The following is a 20,547-nucleotide window of genomic DNA, read 5'->3' on the forward strand; positions in this document are numbered from 1 at the left end:
TTGTCCTCTGCAGGCAAGCAGATTACTAAGACTAATGGTGGGTGGATGGGCATCCTACCTTTTTTTGCCAAGACCCTGCTGGTCATGTTTCTTCCTCTCCATATGTTGCCCTGTTTTTATAAGCACTGTAGTGATGTTTGGGGCTTCAGCTGACTGCAGGGTGTCATTGTCAGGAGTGCTATATATATACTGAGCAGCAATCTTGCTCTTGGCAGTATTAAAATAGGTGAAGGGAGTGAAAACCATGAGAAATCATGTGTTGTGCCCACCTTACAGGTAAGGATTTTATCCACCAAGAGTACGGTATCTCTCACAATGATGGAGTCTGAGGAGAAGCCAACCCACCATCAGAGCGAAGTTTCCCGTGATCTATGTAGTACCACACTCATAAGGCCAGTCTTGTGTCATGTAGTGGAACGAAGCTCTCCCTAGCTTCGTTTCTGTATTCAAACTTTCTGGTCGTTTTATGTCTTTGCGAGGTCTACAGAGCCTGGTAGTTTGTGCAATAGGAATATTTTTGTTGTGGCTCTAGGGATGGTTTTGTTTGAACTGTGGCCAGTTTCTTGAAAAGAGCTATGATTTTGTGTGCCCCACTGTATATTTTTAAGGCCAGTGACCGACTGGGCGCTAAAACCATCAAAATACTTGTATCTAAACAACATAAAAATAATAATTATTGATGATAACCAATTTGAGGATTTACAGAAGTGTTTCTGGTAAAGAAACATTAGTAATTTCTTCAGTAGCAAGGTAGAACAGTGTTTTTTTAAATTTAGGTAGTATGGATACATGCTTTCTGTAGAAATCATGGGTGTTTGGATGCAGCTTCTAGTGATTTCATTTGTCTCTTGGAACGAACACAGACATAATCATAAATTCTAATTAATTTTCTCTCTCTGTAAACAAATGAGCTTGAGGATAAATTTTTGTGGATACAAAGCTAAATATTCCGGGTTAATAAGAGAATTACGATTAGAAAAATTGAAAAGCATGGTTGTCTTGTCAGCTGATGCAGTTTTCCTTGTATTTGTAAGCCATTAGGAACTGAATTTGTAAGAATGGTATACACAAACGCTGAAGAGCTTTAGGGGTAGAAGACAATTTGTGGCTGGAGGTAGAGAGGCTCTTAAGCTGCAAATTAAACTGCGAATTAAGCAGCTCTTAAGCTGATTCCCTTCATTGCTCTCTGAAGACCTCTGCAGGTGTGTGTGTGCACATGTGCAGGTATATGTATGTGCTTCAAGGTTAAAGCAGACATTGCCTTTAATATGTGTAAGTTACAGCAGAATGACTTTATCTTCCAATATTTCAATAAATGAGAGTAACTGCAGGTTTTGCACATGATGAGTACAGGTAATGTGTCTTAAATTTTCCTTTCATTGAAAGAATCTGAAGATAAGTTGCTTTTTGAGTACTGTTCACTTTTCAGTGCACCAAAATCATGTATCTAGGAACTTTTTCTCAGCTGTCTTGCAGAGAAAGTTTTTTTTCATGATTCTGGTCTTCTAAGTCCATTTTTTAATGGACTTTAAGCTCCTACTTTAATTAAATGTTATTTAAGTATTTTACCTCATCCCCTTTTAATCAAATCAGAGTTTAAAAAATAATGAGTGTTAGTAATAAAATGAAGTTGTTTGGGTTTTTTTTCTAGTGAAGGAACAGTAGTAAGTTCTGATTTCTTTTGTGCATCAGTCTCATCTCTGTGTCTATAATGTGCTTGCTTTATTTGGCATGAGGGTCCTCATATAATAGTTTGTATTTCATACAGCTAAGAAACAGTTGTCTACTAAGAACTCGTGAATTAACTGTATCCCATAACTGATTCAACAGTGCTGAATCAATTTCTCTGTTTCAGGTGACCAGACTTTAAGAATTTGGGACGTGAAAGCCCCAGCAGTCAAACTTGTGATACCGGCCCACCAGGCTGAGATCTTGAGCTGTGACTGGTGCAAGTATGATCAGGTATAAACCTGTTGGTCCAACTGTTTTCCTAATTGAACCACTCTCATTAAATAGTGGGGTTTTTTTACTGCAACATTAATGCATCTTCTCTTTATAAAAATATGTCTAGTTGCTTTGTTGCTCTCATTCACTACTGCATCTTCAGAAGAGCATTGTTCCTACAGATAGACGGCCCAAGCAGATCAGGGGTTTTGCTTATTCTTTTGTATACTGGACAGAATAGTCCATAGTGGAAAAATGGTTTGTATTTCTCTGTTCTCTTTAATTTACACACTGGAGATGTCGTTTATGATTTATTCATCTGTATTGTTTGATTTATCTAACTTTTGTAGCCAACATACGCATCACTGTAATTTAATAATGAAATTGTCCTGATATATCTGTGTTTTATCAAAACATCAGAACTTGCTGGTAACTGGTGCAGTTGACTGTAGCTTGAAAGGCTGGGATTTGCGGAACATCCGGCAACCTGTGTTCGTCTTGCTTGGTCATACCTATGCTATCAGAAGAGTAAAAGTAAGTTGTATTTTATTCCCCATTGATCACCATTGTTACACAAATTTTTCTGGAAAGCAGTAATATATTATCTAATAACTAGGAAAAAACCAACTGGTGTTGAAGATTTTAGATGCTGCAGTGACTGTTCTTGGAAACCTTCAGTTTAGCACTGTAAAACATTTTGATGTTTAGCAGGTTGCTGGGATTTCAAAGTAAATGACATCTTCAAAGTCTGTATATTTCCATGAGTGTTTGAGAGCTTGAGAGAGGGTTGGGAGGTTTGCTTAGGCTAAGTTATATGGGAAATTTGAGATAGAGAAAATACTTTACCTTACTTGTTTTTTAAATGGTGCTGTGTCTTTTTGTTTCCATACAAAGAATCAATATTCCCATAAGAAAAGGTATAGAACTCATCATGAATATGTATTTTTGTGTATACAAAGGAAACATTAATATGTTCAAAGAGATTTTGAAACTTTATGCATGAAAGGCTACAAATGACTATACTGGATCTCTGTACTACTAGATCACCCACCCATAGGAATTTGTTCTAGGTGCACAATGACCTTTTTTCGTATTAGTGCTTATTATTTTTTTTTGTATTAGTCAGATAATACCTGATCCTTTTAAAGCCTTTCAGGAGAACAGGGAGGGTTATTAATATTTTCTAGGCAGTCTGAACTGGCAGAAAAAAATTATCCTGCATCAGTGTTTTGCTTCACATGCCCTTGGAATTTTTGATGTATTTCTAACAACTTTAAACGTTACTGTGCTTAGGTTGTAATTTGTCAGAAAAGGGTGTGACTAAGGGAGTGGTTCCATATCTCAAATCCTGTTTGTGAACAGACACCGTGAGAAGCTCCTGCTCTTCCTTATCCCAGCTACCCTTGCCTGCTATGCCCACTGGTGGTGGTGGTGGTATTTTTTTTTTTTCTAAATCAGTTCCTGCAAGGCCATGCTTTGATCTGGCCCTGTGAAATGTTCTTCATAGCAGAAGAACATTTAGCAGTGGTGTTCAAGTTTGTTTTCTCTTGTTTTTTAAACAAGATCATTTTGCAACTCCAATTTGACATTCATTAAGACAGATTAATCAATACAGTATCAATCAAAAGACTGGCATATTCTTACTCTCTGACAGTTAGTGGGATCTTTTAAAAACAGCTCTGCCATTAAGGGTTTCATAGCACATTGTCTTCATGATAAAATGGAGAAAGTGAATGCAGAATTGTTATTCACCATAACCTGTGATAATAGAGCTAAAGGAAGCTTGATGAAACTAGTAGAAAATGGATTTACAAACAAATGGAAATACTTCTTTTACATATCAGATGGTAGACTTCTTGAATTAGCTCTCTGCACAAGAGGTTGCATAGGCAGGCAGTGTCATCAGGTTCACAGATGTCAGCTGGTTGATAAACAGATACTAGAAGAGCTAGACAGGAATAGCGTCTCTAGTTTCTCTAATCTTTCTCATCCTGGGCCGCATAAGGAGGAGTGTTGCCAGCAGGTTGAGGGAAGTGATCCTTCCCTGCTACTCACTGCACCAGTGAAACCACATGTGGAGTGCTGGGTCCAGTTCTGGGCATCCGAATACAAGGGAGACATGGACATACTGGAGTACATCCAGCAAAAGGCCACAAAGAAGATTAAGAGACTGGAGCCTCTGTCCTACCAGAAGAGGCTGAGAGAGTTGGGATTTGTTTAGTGTGCAGAAGAAAAGGCTTAGGGAGGATCTTATCACTGTGTATGAATGATTGGGGGAAAAAGAGAAGACAAAGCTTGACTCTTATCAGTGGTATCTAGTGAGAGGACCAGAGGCGATTGGTACAAACTAAAATACAGACAATGCCATGTAAACATACAGCATTGGGCTCAAAGACTGTTGGTCTGACCAGGTAAGGTATCTTTTATATTCTTATACTGTCTCATCTTAGTTTCCATTTTATGGCCCATCATGCTCCCTGTTTTCTTAAAACACCTTGAAATGATTATTAGGAGTTGGCCAGCAGTAGAACTTTCTTTGCACCAACCTCTGAGATCAGTTCACTAAATGGTTTAAGGAGATGGTGGGGAGGCTGTATATGCATACATGTGCAAAGGAGAGGTATGTGAGAGTACATGACTTCTGTTCTGTCTTAGCAAGCTTTTGTAGCTTCCATTTCAAGATAGACATGGTCCCTGTGGACATAAGATAGAGGAATGTGGGCCAGCACTTAGAGGTGGTGCAACATATCTACACTTGTGTGGTATAACTCACCAGTCACACTAAATGGAGAGAGAGACCAGGATGCTACCTAAATAGAGGCAGCTGTCCCTACTGATGTCCCTTCCCTTACATTGTGCTGACACTAGCAGTGATAAAGCTGTGCAGCAAGCTGGCTTAGCTGATTGCTCTGACTGAAAATCCTGTTCCTAAAAGTGACTAGTTTCTGTCTGAATCACTAAGCTGTCTCAATTTGTTGCTCAACCCCACAATTGCAAGACCTGACACAAAGGAGGCATGGAGAAGTAGAAAGGAAAGGGCAGTCCATGAGTCTTGGCAGTAGTGCACTCTTAAATCAGCTTAAACCAACCATGAAATCACGCTCTTCAGTTGTCTTTTGTATTCTGTTCACTTGTTCAGGGTTGTGTTGACTGTCAGGTCTGAGACTGGCAAGGAATTCTACCCAGTACAATACTGTCAGAATTCCTGCAGATCTCCTGTGGTCTTTCACTGCAGTATGGGACATTATCAGCACACTGAGTTCATGTGGAGCCCTTTTCAGGAGATTTTGACATTGGTGCATTTGGCTGTCTCATATTCTTAGCTGGCTTCAATCTCTTACACTGAAATGTAGTTATGATTTTTGAGTTTACCTAAAAAGATATTTGGATGAATGATCTGTGAAATATTGGAGGTCAGGCTGGATTGATATGTTGGTCTCTTGTGTCTATATACAACTGTTCAGATGATAAAATTGTAGTATCTTACAGTTAAGTGGAACAGAATTTTAAAATACTCTCTTCTCTTTGTAGCAGAAAGACATTATGCAAATTCTTTCAACTTACATATGTAGCATTCTGCTAAGTATTTTGATAGAGTTTGCTTAGGTAAGTTTCTAGGATACTTAAGGTTAATGACAAAGGTTTTCAGCTTTGACAAGATGGTTTTGCTTCATCTGAAACTATGTGGACAAAGATGCAAAGGGGCCATGTCGGAAATATGCCATTGGTTTTTGCTGCCCTTCAGACTTCTTCCCCTTTATTGTTCATATTCCTGAGGTGCAAAAGAAAAAGAAGTTTTGTTGTGATTTTTTTTTTTTTTCCCCCTCCAGAAAAATTGTAGGAAATCTGGGGAGTTTGAAGTTCAAACGTGCATATCCCTCAATTCTTGTATAGTAAAGAGAACTCTGTTCAGCCAAGTTGAGCAGGCAACAACTTGGCTAACAGTTCTTGGGCAGTTGTGGCAGTTGTGGTAACTTGGGCAGTTGTGGTAATAGCCCAGGCTTAACTTTTGACTTTGTAGTAGCTGTGAATGATATTGAAAGTCTTCCAAGAAGAATCTTACCTGTGAACCATGATGTTCGGGACCTGCATTTCAAACTGAAGTTATGTCAATGACTTGTGTATTTCCTGTTGAGAAATACAGACCTTAAAATGGTTGGAAAAATGGTTGCCAAAAAGCTGGAGGCGGGGTGAACAATTTTGGCCTAACTGCATCCTTATTGCCGCAGTTCTTAAACCTGTCTACAAGAGTCCATAGAAGAGTGTGTTCCTTAAAATGCCCTGCAGGAGAGGGGGAAATTATGAAGTGACATTATACTGCCTTCGGTTTTTCAACTTATCTCCAATTTTCCCAATTCTGTAAATAATTTCAAAATTTTAGGAGATGGAATCAATGACAGTAATATATCTTACATTCTCTGCAGTATGGCACAAATTTTCTCTTTCTGAGAATAATAAACTGGTCACATAGCTTTTCTGAAACTTGCTTTATATGATGAGATTATACTCAGTTTGTCAGCCAAAGGCAGAATTTATGACTGTTTATATGACTGTCTTAAAACTTCTTAACATTACAGAAGGGTTGATTGGCACTGCTATAATGAAATCAAACCAAAGTAGGATGCCATAGAGCATTCCTTGTAATTAGAAGCATGGTGGAGAGATTTGTTGATGTAGTCTGTTTTGCTGCAGCATGATGTGGTACCTACTTAGTAGTTTGAATAGTTTAAACAGTTTAAATAGTTAAACTTTGGTAACTTTCTACTTATAGTAAGTCTGTGTATGTTCACAATGTTTTTAAAAGTTATTCTCTTTTGTTTTCTTGCAGTTTTCACCATTCCATGCAACCTTATTGGCCTCTTGTTCCTATGATTTTACTGTGAGGTACGGTATTTTTTAATTGGATAAAAATGGAAAGATAATATATTTTAATGTGACTTGCAATAGAAAACAGTTCTAGAGTGGACATACTGAATTGCAGTTAATGTTGCTATGGATGTTTTCTCTCTTCATAAGCTGTGCATGGGTTCTTCACTTAAAGGCCAGCTCCATCACTTCTGAATGATATCTGCTTTGACAGATGCTTTCTGTAGTCCTTTTCACATCATTCTGCTGAACGTAGTTGCGTCCGGCTGTGATGGTGTCTGATAAGAAGGTAATAACCTCTTAAATGAATGTAGGTGGGTGACTTCATATGTTTCTGTGATGTATTTTTATTTAAGGTTTTTATGAGCAAATTCTTGTCCTACAAGTATCTGAGGAAGCTTTAGTATTGTTCCACAGTGTGTATGCTGAAGTTCTTTAGACAGTACTTCTGTAAGTTCCCCTGGTTGCCCAGTATATCTGATACTGATGAAGATTTTATAGTACAACTGATTTAAAGCTGATTAAAAGTCATAAAGAAGTTTGACTTCATTTTCGGACTTCTTTAAGATACAGTGTTATAAGTCAATACACTATGAAGTACATTCCTGAATATTTCAATCACATTCTTAGATCTACATTTTAATTTTATAACATGAACTGAATATAATAGGCAGTACACTTACAAATGGGAGAAGCCCTCTTGCCTTCAGAAGTGACTGCAAAGTTATCCCACTCGTCCAAATCATCCCAATTAATGTCACTTCTGGTTGTGTCCTAAGTGGTCTGACACCAGACACAGAAAGGTTCTGGTTCCTAAGGAAAATCTTGCTAACTCTCAGTGCCTGTATGTGTTTCTAAATCATAAATCTATATATCTTGTGCAGTATAGCTGGAAGTTTGTTTTCATCCAAGCTCTTGGTTGCAGCTCCCAGAATGCAGCTAACAGAAACATGCAGGGGTGCAAAGGGGCTCCGAAACTCTGCTGTAGATGGTGTGGGACTGCTTGAGACTGTAAAGTGACAATGGTGATGTTGTCCTTGGCACGTGTGAGTCCTCAACCTCGACAGCACTAGAGAGGATGTTACTTTCCAGGTCTTAGGCTGCAGGGAGTGCTTGGTGCTTCTTCCTGAGGCCAGGGGTGATGGTGGCCTCACCTGTGAGAGATGTGTTCTGTTTGAGGTACTGAGGTGAAGGAACTGCCCGAGGAGATGAGCAGACTGCGTGCCATCAAGGATAGTGGACACAAGATTGACAGGGTCTTCACAGATACCCTTCAGAGGTGAGAGCCCAAATCCCACAGTGCAAGGAAGGAGGGACAGTTAGAGACTATTCTTCAAGCAGCAGAGGATAAGGATAAAGATTCCTGTGATGGGGGAGGCTGGAAATGTGACTTCTGGTGACACAAGTTGGAGCTAGAGAATAGATTTAGTGCCCTGGAAATGAGTGAGCAAGAAAAAGTTCAGTCTGGGGAGGTGTCAAGAGTCAGATGAGCCTGAATCAAGTGTCTGCACCGAAAGAAAAATGTGAATCATCACTGGAGACTGCCTCCTGTTGCGTTCCCTCTTGAAGTATCTGTCTGCCAACCCAACTTGATATCTTGGAAGGTTTTGTTGTCTCCCTTGGGTTGAGGTCCACGAGGCTGTGGAGAGACTGCTAGGGTTTGCCCAGATTCAGGACACTGCCTTTTCCCGCTTAACCTGTGTGGGTTCTCACATTACTGAAGGAGGTGACCATGAATATATCAAGAGTAGCTACATGGCATTGGGGACCCAGGTGGGTTTTTTCTTGATCCTGACTCTAAGGGAGAAAAGTTCAGGTAGGAAAAGACATCTCCAGCAAGTCAACACTTTGCTGCATAGCTGGTGTCATAGGCAGGGCTTTGTCTTTTACAACCACAGGGTCCTCTTTTAAGTGATTGGGTACTGCAGGGCAGGCATCTTTGCCAACAGGCTTGCTAACCCAGTGAGGAGTGTTTTAAACTACAGATATCGGGGCAGAGTGATCATAACCTGAAGAGAAGTGAAAGCATGAGGATCAGAGAAGAGTGTGGGGAACAGCATAATGCCAGAGGCTTTTGCACTTTCCCTGTGAAAGCAGCCTGACACCCGTATACAGCAGAGGAGACAAATGGGGGAATTAGAAGTCCATGTGCAGCAGCAGAGCTGTGACCTCTTGGAGTTTATAGAGAGATGGTGGGACCGCTCACAAGACTGGAGTGCTACAATGGATAAAGCCTCCTCAGGAAAGAGAAGCTAGGAAGGTGAAGTGGTGATAATGGTAAATCTGTGAGTTTTGCAGTCCAGTCACCCACTTAAATTTTCAGTCCCTACATGGGCTTGTTCCTTTCAAAAATTGTGCCTTTCTCTTGTAGATTAGAACTGGATGGTGAGTTTATATAATACTCCTGACCCCAGAGGGATGTCCTTATTTCAGTAAAGGACTTAAGTGCTTGAGAACCTTTCCTAAGTTTTATGTTAATTGTTATTCTTTTGCTTATTGTAGTAAGGGGTAATGCCTTGCTAATGATATCCACTGTTGTGTGGTTGGTGCCAGGAGCCTGACAGTGTGAGTGCTGTGATGTCTGTATGTATATAACTTTCTAGACTGCTGCACCAGCATTCTGTCTTATATAAAGTGCTTTATTTATGTTTAAAACGGACTTCCTATAGAATACTACACAGAGGTCTGTGGAAGGTTATTTATGGGATCTTGCTTAACATCCTTTACTGATGCAGTGCCAGCTGGTTTGCAGCATATCATTTCTCAGAAGGCTTCTAGGTCTAAAATAAAAAGTGGTAATTGGTTTCTTCCAGTGGCCTTGTCTGAGCAATAAGACTAATAATCAGCATGCTGATGGATTGAAGCGACTTGATTGTGTTGTCATGCTCTTCCTATTTTTGACACCACTATATATCTTAAAGGTTTGGCACTAATGCATTTCATACAGTACCGAAATCTAGTGCAGTTTCAGTTCTGACATTTTCATACGTGGAAACTGTCAGTAAAGATGAGAGCTCCTAATTCATAAGTCAGGGTGTCTGTAAATGCAGAGCTTGGGAACTTTTTCACAAAATGCCACTCTCGACATTGTTTTGCTGTCCAAAAATTTACTTGCTGTGACCAGGAATGGAGGGTGGGGTTGAAGGGATGAACTACAGATTTTTAGCAGTTTTCTAAAATACTTAGTTGCGGGGTTTGGTATGAGTGACTATACAACAGAGGAGACCAGGTGAAAGTCTTTGGAAAAGATGGCACAAGGAAAATACTGTGTATAATGGGGAAACCTGTTACCACAACACTTTGGGAACATCTCTTTTAAGGAATATAATAGGATGACTGTGTTATACCTCTGCCTCATATCCTGTACCATCATTTACAGGAAGGAATTTAGCTCACAGTAAGAAATAGAGTTCATTTAGAAGTGTTCAGAGTTTGACTGGATGCACCATACACTCCACGTGCAGTATGTACACACGTGCTATCATGTATGCACGTGCATATGCACACACCTGTACGTGTGGACATATACATACATTTCAATGTAAGAACAGAAATATTTGATAAATATTTTTATCAAGAAAGAGAGGGATTCCAGTACATGGTATTAATTTTGGATCTTGTTGAATCTACTCAAGGCCTGTGACTTTTTAGCCACATTTGAGAGTAATTCATAGAACAGTATGGTATGGCAGTCCTTTAGAAACAGATTCATCAGATACAAGCAGTGGTTTTTTTTAATAGCAGCTTAGTTATGATACTGTTCTTTAACATTTCTCTTTGAAGCTCAGAATTGTCTGTAAGCATTAACATATAGCATATAACTGGATACAGCATAGTTTACTGTTTAAGCTCTGTAATCTTAAATTTTACTGAAGCTTTATAGTTCAAACAAACAAACACAAATCTTATCTAAGATTACTGAACTGCTATGTAAGAGGCAGGGTTTTTGTTTGTTTTAGGTAGAACAGCTAGTTTTGCACATAATCACAACTGGCTATCTAAAAGCAAAAAATAGTAGGTTGAAAGTGAAGTTAACAATTCTTAGCTTCATCCTTTGCAAACAGTATAATGATTGCATGTGTGTGCTATAGTCAAGCTACTGAAAAGAAAACTAGTTCACATGCCAACTATCATACTGGGGGCTAAGAAAAAGAGGTTGTAGGTAAGAACTTGAGTTTACATGCTTGGGTATAATGATTTGGATTTATGCCTCATTGAGACAAATTTTTTCTATATCATTTCCTTAGTCTTTGGAAGAGTTCAGGAAAAATGTAGGTTAATTAAAAAGCAGTTTTAACACAAATGAATCATTAAAATGCCAGGAAATGCACAAAGTACTGTAACATTTCCAGGACTTACTTAGATCTGCATGCATGTTCTTAAACCTTATCTCTGTCAAAATTCAGTTTGAAAGAACATCAGTGTCATCTCTTACTGGAATTACTATTTTATATTTTTGGACTCTCTTCAGTATAAAAAAAATGTTGGTGCATTAGGCACAGAGAGCACTCACCAAAATCTAAACAGAAGATCTGATAAATTATAGAGCTTCATTAACCTAGAATCAGGCCAGATCTTGAAATGTATTCACAGAGGCTTGTCTCTGAGGCAAAAAGGCAATTTTTGTTGAAAGTTTTACTATACCGGATATCATCTCTGCAAGGCACTTTAAGGTAAACCACTATCTCCAGCTCTCCATGACTGTGTACAAGTTCAGTAAATTGGATCACAAAGAAATCTTGAGAACTTCTGGAATAATGCTGCTCATAAAAGAAACTGGATTTCACTTCAGATAATTATCCTTGTTGTCTTTTTTGTTTATTTTTTTCTTCAAGGTGAAAAGGTGAGTGTTTGTGCCTTTGCTCTCTTTTTTTCTTTTCTTTTTTTTTTCCAAATGGAAAATGTCTTCCCGCTGATCAAAATGCTTGTCACTGGTGGTTTCCAGTGTGAAACTGAAAACTCTGCAGTAGAAGAACCTGTTAATTTGCTCAGTTAGTGATAGCTCCTACATCATTATAAAAAGTGTCCTTGATAGCAGAGCTGCTTGTGGTAGTCAGAGCACTACATCTGGTGAAACTAACAAAATTCAAACCTGATTGTACTTTTCAATTACGATTTAACTGTTTGTTGCAACTTTAGAGTTAGTAAAAATCCCTCATACATCAGTGTAGAGCATATCTGTTCTCTTACATGTTGCCTTTTTGGATTAAAACAAGAATTACAATTTAATGATAAAAATTTTGACACATAAATGAATGCCCAGGTTCTTGTATTTTTTAAATTCACTGGCATTTTCCTGCCTGCACTGCTAATTTTCTTTGAAATAAGTATTATGAGATCAAATTTTTCTTAAAACTAGGAAAGTGTTGGCCACAGGAGCTACTTGTCAAATGATTCAACCTCATAAATAGATTAATATCTTTTATCTATGAAAACAAATTTTCTGGTGCTATGAATAGCACTATAATGTTGAAGAATACAGCAAAGGGTTATTTTTATTTTTTTCTTTTTAATTTCTCTTAATAAACAGGTCTGTATAAGAGTTAAATATTGGTAATTAAAGCCTTCAAGTATTTAGACTTGAATATTTAACTAGCATATGAATGTTCTTTCTTATGGAAAGTGCATCTTTTTTCTCCTAAATAACCCCTTTTTACTTTTTGGTTGTGAAACTATCATTTCTGTTTGTCATACAAATACATATGAATCTTTCTCTACAAAATGTATCCTGTTTGTCTGAAAGGCAAAGTTAGGGTTTTTTTGTAGACAGGTGAGGAAACAGAAGTATTGAGAAAGACCACACATACCTACAGTATTATCTGTATGTTGATGACAACCACTTCTGTATTTCTCAGGCATCTGACTTCCCCATTTTTAGCCAACCAACCTTTCCCAATGCTCAGTGAGGAGTGGGACATGTGTCAAAGTGAACTGAAGCTCCAGTCTAGGATTATGATACTAAAGGATGGGGAATATCTAGAAGCTCTAATGAGACCATAAATATCCCTAAATTATGGGTTTGCATGCCCTTTTAGTTAATTCATGTTTTGGGGAAAAGTCAGGGAACAAAGAGTAAGCTGCATAACTTCACCCACAAAGCTATACTTAAACTTCTGTGTATCACAGCAATTAACTTGTTACTCTTGTATGCCAACCAGCCTGTACAGGCTCATGTCTTCATCCTTCAAGATTAGAGTATCTCATGATGCTGCATCTTGGGCTGCACCTTGTATTGAATTAAGCTAAAAGGACTAGAGAAAGCATGTACTTGCCTACATGGGGTGGCTCACTTGCGTTTCTTAAATCAGGCTGAACCCTTTAGTGACAAGAAATACCTTCGTTTTGTGAGCATGCCCTGTTTTTCAGGGCACTCTGTTTCTGGTTTGATGCCTCAATAGAATGATGATACAAATACATTCTCAGGTTGGCTTGAAGCACATGATGGTGGTGAGAGTTATTCTCAACTCATTGTTTGAAGGAAAGTATTAAAGTTAATGGTAAGTTTTGCAAATTTTAAGATCTTCAAAAGCAGAAGGGGTATTATGAAGGCTAGTAACTACTTGTTCTTAAAAGTTATTCTGTTACAGTGTGGCAAAAGAATTGAAACAAACATAACTTGCAGTCTGCCATTTTATCTTCTAATAAAATGTTTGCATGGGATTTCATTGTCCGGACATCAACTCACATGTGTAATAATAAAAAACAGTGGTGCATATGCAACTCTGTTAGAGTAGGGTCATAAATGTGTAAGTGATGTGCTTTGTTTTCTCATACAGTACATAGGAAGTAAACTAAGAAGTTAGCATTGCAGCAAGAATTATTTTGAAATAAAGCATGTAAGTTGAGTCCTTAGGGAAGAACCTATGCTACTGGAGCAAACTCAGAAGTAAAACCTATTTCAGGATTACTTTTTTGGATCTTCTTCCATTTGATTTGGCTCTCAATCAATTCTTCTTTTCTTTGATGCTTAAGGAAGATAATACTTTTAATAAAGGCTTTCTTCTATACCTAAGCTACTTCATAATGTTGATACTTTACTGGAACTATGATGAAATAATGTCTTAAGAATATTATTGTGGAAATAGTTAGATGTCCCCAGTTAAAGCCTGAAGTAACAACATTGCCCTGTTCCCTTTATCCAAAAGTAGCTTGACACTAAGTTCTGTTCAAGTTCTTTCTAGTTAGCAGGAAGAACTTTTACATGTAGCTATCTTTGCACGGGGATTAGAGAATGGGAGCGGGAGAATGAATTGTGTGATACATGTGTAGTAAACACTGAGTTCTGGGTTGCTCTTGAAAACTTCTTGGTGGTATACATCCGTACGCTACTGTGACTTCTGCCTAATGTGGTTGCATGTGCATGGTAGCATGAGTTGTTGAGTGGGCTTTTATGGAAAGCAGCCTCTAAATAACTGATTCACACCCACCTAAAAATACAATGTATGAAGACATCTTCTATTTGAAACCTAAGAGCAGTAGTAAAGCTTTCATGCATAAATGTTCATCATAAATATATTTGTTTATTCCCCAGAAGGAAATGAACTTGAGGAGTTGTGCTTTTTGTGCTTCTGTGGATTTCCCCTGAATCATTTCCTGAAGTAACTTTTGAACCTATTGAAAACTCAATTAGATTTGACAGAAAAATTGTAGTCTAAATTTACTAAGCTTGTACACATTTAATGGAAACTCATGAGCATACAAGAGAGGGGGGTCCAAAGTATTACCTTAAGGAAGGCAAAAGCCATAGCATGAATTCACCACGTCTAACCTGCTTGCTGATCTGCTAGCTCCTCAGCGTGTGGCAACAGGCTGCCACAACACATGTGTTTTACTGCCTTGTGCAGACACTGGAACCTGAAATGATACTTGCTGCTTTTTTTTCCCAGCTAGTGGTGAAGGCACAGGGACAGGAGGTAAGGGTAGAGTCGGGAGGAGGACATAGTAGAAGATAGATAGAGGAAGCTATATTGGGGGTTGGTAAAAGTGTTTTGGTAGGGGAGCACAGATGTATGTAGCAAGATACATCTCCTTGATGTTGCTACAGGTGTTACAAAGTACAGAATCCATAGGATGACAGGCTTTTTCTCTTCATATAATGGCTTGTTTAGAATAAGCAGTCCACTTGCAATATACATGCAGCTTATGAATTGCAGGTGAAGTTCATGTAAAACAAATAAGAAACTATAAAGAAATGGGGGAAAAGGTATACTTTCAACAGCTCCAGTGAAAAAAAGTTTAAGAAAATGCACTCATATAGGTTGCAGGGTGTCTGTGGTCAGTGCAGATGTGACTGCAGTTGTGAGTGCTAGTTTTAATGTATTCTGGGTACTTAATATGGGTAAAAATGGCAGCTCCATCTGAGTGGCACACCTCTGATTGTACAGGCTGTACAAACCTGTAATGGACCCTAAAAGCGTATGTGGTTGTCTGGTCCACTGTTGAAGTTCACGCTGCCAATGGCGTAGATATACCTACAATTAAAGTAATGGAAGCACATCTATTTGTGCTGTGAATGCATCTTCATTTTGCCCTACAGCTATCCTGCTGGGGTAAGCACTGTCTTAGAAAACCTGCATTGCACTTTAAGTCTTCAGGATGCGATGGAAGTTCGCTCTGAGCAAAATATTGTTGTCACCATGCTAGTTTTGGAAGCTGGGCTACAGATAGTGTTTTTTCACTTTGGACTGCAGAGTCGTTATTAGCACCATCATTAACTTGTCATCGATGGTTCTCAGTCCTGAGACTGTATGGTTTTTTGGACTTTCACTAGTAATTATTTTTATATCAAAAAAGAAAGGTCCCAGACATCTGTGGAACTTGAATGAAGTTGCAGTACTCTTAAACACTACATTGCTTCTGACTTCTTGCAAACATGACTCCATACAACGAACACCAAATTGTCCTACTATTTTTAAAATTGATCAGAAAGTCTTTTCTAAGTTTTTGTTCATGTAGATCTGAAGTTCTTAGTTTACAGATGTTTTATGAGCATCTGTCTTTCAAGAGTTAGTAGAGAGCTAATGCGGTAAGGAAGGCTACCACTATTACTTAGAAACAACATGATTTGTTTCCTTACCTTCTTATGAACAAATGTGGGAGGACGAAAATGCTGAGGTTGTCTTTTGCTCCTCTCTCCTGCAAAATAAGTTGTTTATCTTAGATCTCAGGTACTAGGAAAAAGTTAAGAGGGTTGTTGCTATGGCGTAGCCATTGTACTGATACCATTCTGCTTGTTTATGAAGGAAATAACATCTACACATTTATCAAACTGACCCTGCTGACTCCCATGTTTGCTATTTTACGTGAATTGGTTTGAACATACAGTGCTTTCAGTGTAGTTGGTCTGATAATGAACTGTTCTTTTTAAGTATTGTCACTTTCCCCAATAGGAGCAAGGCAGAAAGACCTCTGCGGTTGTTACAGAGGAAGTAGAGCATATGATTGACCACTGTGAGAAAATTCAAGCTTTAGAAAATTTGATTACAGCTGCCAGCCCACAAATTGTGCTGTGCTTTGCAGCCTATGGACTTTTGGAAGCAGTATATAGAATGCAAAAAAGAAAAACAAATCTTTCTTTTGTGCCATCATATAGTGTCTTGTCAGTGTGTGATCTGAAAGTTCTATTCCTGAATCCTTTTTTCATGACTGAAATTTCTTGTAACTATGCTTTCATCCCACCTTCTCTTATACCTCTCTTATCCTTGCTGTTAACTTCACTGATGGACATTCCATCTAACAGGACAGTAGCTGGGAGAAGTAGCACACTTCAGAAGTCTACTTTCTGAGCATTTATATCAACCAAGGCTGGAAAGAAAAACTGCTTTTTGAAATATGAATTAGTAGAATTAACTGTGTACAAATTAATTATTAAATTATAATATTAAATTTTGTTTTACAGGAACACAGTCTCAAATTTGAGACTGGGAATGGCGAATATCTCTAAATGAATGTGTAATCTTCAGTAAATAAAAACCCCATAGTGAACAATACCAAAAACTGAGAAAAATCGTGAATTGTGCTAATGTCTTTCGGGGATAAAATTCTCCAGCCATCAAGAGATGCAACAAGAGTATTCTAGCCTACATTTTGTTCTGTTTTAATAATGTCCCAATGGCGGCTCTTTGGTGCCAACTTTGATCTCAGTTTCTGCAACAGGAGACAAAGATGGTTTTGCCCAGTGGGGTTTAATTTATGCAAATCAGCAGATGGCTTTGCAGGAATATGATTTGTTATGTTTCTGAAGTGGATGAGTTTGCTTTTTTAAATACCCTGGCAGCAACAGATTTGTCAATATCTTGCATTATATTTTTGAAATGGCCTTTCAATTACTTTAATTGTGGTTTGTTTGATTTTTATTTTTTTTTTCCTCTCTTGCTCCCTCCTTCCTTCCCTCTCTATAGATTCTGGGACTTTTCCAAGCCTAACCCTTTGCTGGAAACAGTCGAGCATCATACTGAATTTACATGTGGACTGGATTTAAGTCTTCACAACTGTGGTCAGGTAAGAGCTGGGAGGAATTTACTTTTCACTTGCCTGTTATAGCCACTGTGGTCATGGCTGGACTACAGGACTCAGATCCTGAATAAGAGCCACCAGATTGCAGAAAGCTTCTGGAAGTGAGTCTGGCTGGATGCTTATTAAATAAACCTCACTTCAGGTCCATTTTTATTTATAAATCAGTTACTTGCATTGGGTAGGAGGGGAGGGCAGAACAGACAGAATTGCAAAAATCAGATAGCTGAAAGCCACGGTGAGCTCAGGGAAAATGAGTTAGTTTAGTTTCAGAAGGAAGAGTAATAGAGAAGGGTCTGGAATGCCAAGCTGAGATACAGAGCTTTCTTCCATCTACTTAGAATGTCAAGTTAAACATTGGTAGTGTCACACATGATACTTAGACCTGGTTTGTCACATTTGGAGTACTAGAAGAGGATTAATATGTAGTTAGAATTCTAAAAACCTCATCTGTTGACATGAATGATCGGAACCCATTTTATCAGGGACACTTATTTATGTACTGGTTGTGGTAGGATTCTCCTCTGCTTCTGTTGCTACAATCGTTTCTGTTTTGTAAACAGAGACTTGTTTGCAGTATGAACTGTTTTTTTCAGGCAGGAAAGGCAAGCCTATAGTTTTCACACAGAAATTACTGTCACTGAGTTAACTGTAACTAATGCACTATTTAATGTGCCACAGATACCATTTGCATCTAGCTTCCTTTCTGATTCACAGTGAAATTAATTTTTTGCCCCAGATGAAAATGACTTGTAATAGCTGCATTGAAAATCTGATTGGACAAAGCAAATAAAACCATCGTAATTTCTGCTACTCATAAAACGACACAGGAGAAATGTGTAAGTTTGTCAAAATACTTAGCTTAATGCATGTGGAATCATTCTAGCCAAATGCTAGCTTGAAGAGTTTCCTGCCTTGTTGCTTGTTCCCTTAATTCTATTGCCTCAGAGGTGCTGCAGTAACAGTTAGTGAAGCTGTGCTGTGAACCATATAGGGGAATTTGTAAGGCTGAAAAATATTCTCAAGTTTCACGTCGTTTTTCACTGGCGCAAGGCAAGAATAACTTAAAGGCCGGTTGCTGGGAATTAAAACTGCATCCCAAGTGGGTGTATAGGTACAATTCTGGCTGAATTGGGTCCAGAGGGAGCAGCAAGTGTAGCGTAATACATTAGATAGGGCCTTACAGTGTTACACCACTGCTTGCTCTGAGCCCAGTTCAGCTTTCCATGAGGTTGGTGTGGGTTTTGCCATGGATCTGAATGAGGCAAGAAGATTTTTCTTCATTTGGTATTGAGGATGTAATTGCATCTTGATTAGAAGCCTGTTGCAAAGAGCCCCGTGTGTTACGGGGTGGCTCTTAGTGGATGGTGTTTCTGACTGCCTATATATGACTTCTTTCTGTACAATTTACTTGTCAGACTTGGAGTTGCTGCTATGTAGATACTCTTTCTTTTGTAACTGCAATGTATGGAATAGCCTTCTTGGAACAAGGTCAAGTAAATACTCATTGATGATAGATAATGAATTGAAAGCAAATAGCTGCATATGTTGGAAAATGCTGCTTGCATGTTCGAAAAAGGAAAAAGATGGTGTGTGTACCCATCTACATTAGGGCATTTGTGCATCCAGGTATTTTTTTTCCACACAGAAATTCTACAAGTCTGATGTTGGACTTAATGCACAAAATCTAAATCTGGGGTACATATCCGTATATACTGCATGCCAGTGTGCCTTCCAGACAGAAGTTTGGCATCTGCAACAGCTTTAATAGTCCTCTGTTTTTTTATATTGAGTTGATTTAATGTATTGTGAGGGTTGGATATCACAGCAATGCAAAATGTAAACATTCTGATTTTTAAAAGAAGTTTAAAATGTGTGATAGAATTAAACTGTAACTACAAGAAAAAGAATGATCACTTACTGAATAGATGCTTCTGATATGAGCACTTGCAGTCTTTCCCTGGCTTCTGCATCAATCCAATGAAGATTATTTGCTTAACTTTTATGCTACTGTTCCCAATATGTAGGTTGCCTCCATGTCTGCTCTCTATCAAGACCTCATAATGTTGTTCTTCATGCATTTGTATGATTTGTGATTTTCACTGTGTGCTTTATAAGGAGTTACGACTTGAGATTTGAACTGCTCCTCTCCTCCATGCATGCAGGGTATTTTATTCATAATGGACAAGCTATTCATTTATAGTCAAATTAAGTACCATTCTGGTCATTAACCTTTGCTTTTGTTCTTAATGATATTTTTGTTGTCTAGCCAGATGATGTTTTCTTTGGCTTTGCCCAATGAATTTCAGCATTTTGGAAGTGTCTTTTACGTGTCAAGGGAAAACCAGTCTGTACTTCTGAAGAAGTGTTCAAAATAGATACTGTGATTAAGTATCTCATCTAGGAATTACAGGACTTCCCTGTGGAACTGATTGAGCTTTGAACAGAATCCACAGGCAGAGTGTAGGTACATGCAGGCAAGCTGGTTCTTGTACAGTATCCTACTAAGGGGAGGCACCACGTGGGACAGAGATCTGGTTATAAGGAAGGGTCCCAGGTTGTGAGGCTAAGTATTAGCTAGATGGAACAGAAAACCCTTTTGTGCTTATTTAAGGTTCTGATATCTGTTTTGGGGTATCTGCGTCTACGTAAAGTAAGCATTTGTTGAAGGCTTTGCATTTTAATAAATTCAACTGTTTTGTTTGCGGGGGGCGGGGGGGGGCGTTGTCCACCATAATGTTGGTGTCAGGTTCATAGCAATTTCAGACAACTAACAAACAAACTCCCAGGTGCATAGAAAAATATACATTTTACAGTACGAAGCATTAACAGAAATGATCCTCATGATATTCAGGGTATTTCTCTGCTAAACTGCAAGTGTTGATGTGAGAGCTTGCAAGGCACGTTGTCTAGGAGAAAATACTCCCAACTCCAGCTTTCAGCCAAAGTAGCTTTGGCACACCCAAGAACAGTGACAACACCCTAAGCATGAAAAATCTTTTGGATTTGTAATGGTGTACAGTACTAAGAACTGAACAAATCCATTTATCTTGTCCACAGTATTAAGAGTACGCAGTTTTTTAAACCAGACACGAGAGTTCTTTCCAAAGTTTGGGGATAAGAAAAGCAGTTAAAGCTTGCTCCTTTTTATATACACTAGATAGGCATAGGATGTATGTAGAGAAAATGGTAATCAGCTATATACTATTCCTCTCCAGGGGCTCA

At 38.5% G+C, this 20,547-nt stretch overlaps 1 protein-coding gene across 3 annotated transcripts in view; it reads left to right on the forward strand.

The window, feature by feature from the left end:
• The window catches only part of PEX7 (peroxisomal biogenesis factor 7), a 49,434-nt gene that overhangs the window by 17,106 nt on the left and 11,781 nt on the right, over positions 1-20,547 (forward strand). For 2 of the 3 annotated variants that reach the window (XM_074862629.1, XM_074862627.1), the window contains exons 6-9: positions 1,856-1,962; positions 2,365-2,478; positions 6,773-6,828; positions 17,211-17,310. In XM_074862629.1, coding sequence (XP_074718730.1) covers positions 1,856-1,962; positions 2,365-2,478; positions 6,773-6,828; positions 17,211-17,310 — 377 coding nt within the window. Of the gene's footprint in view, positions 1-1,855; positions 1,963-2,364; positions 2,479-6,772; positions 6,829-17,210; positions 17,311-18,061; positions 18,162-20,547 lie in introns of all 3 variants that reach the window. The other variant, XM_074862628.1, reaches the window with a different exon arrangement.

Source organism: Strix uralensis, chromosome 3 (genome assembly GCF_047716275.1).
Source record: "Strix uralensis isolate ZFMK-TIS-50842 chromosome 3, bStrUra1, whole genome shotgun sequence".
Lineage (NCBI taxonomy): Eukaryota > Metazoa > Chordata > Aves > Strigiformes > Strigidae > Strix > Strix uralensis.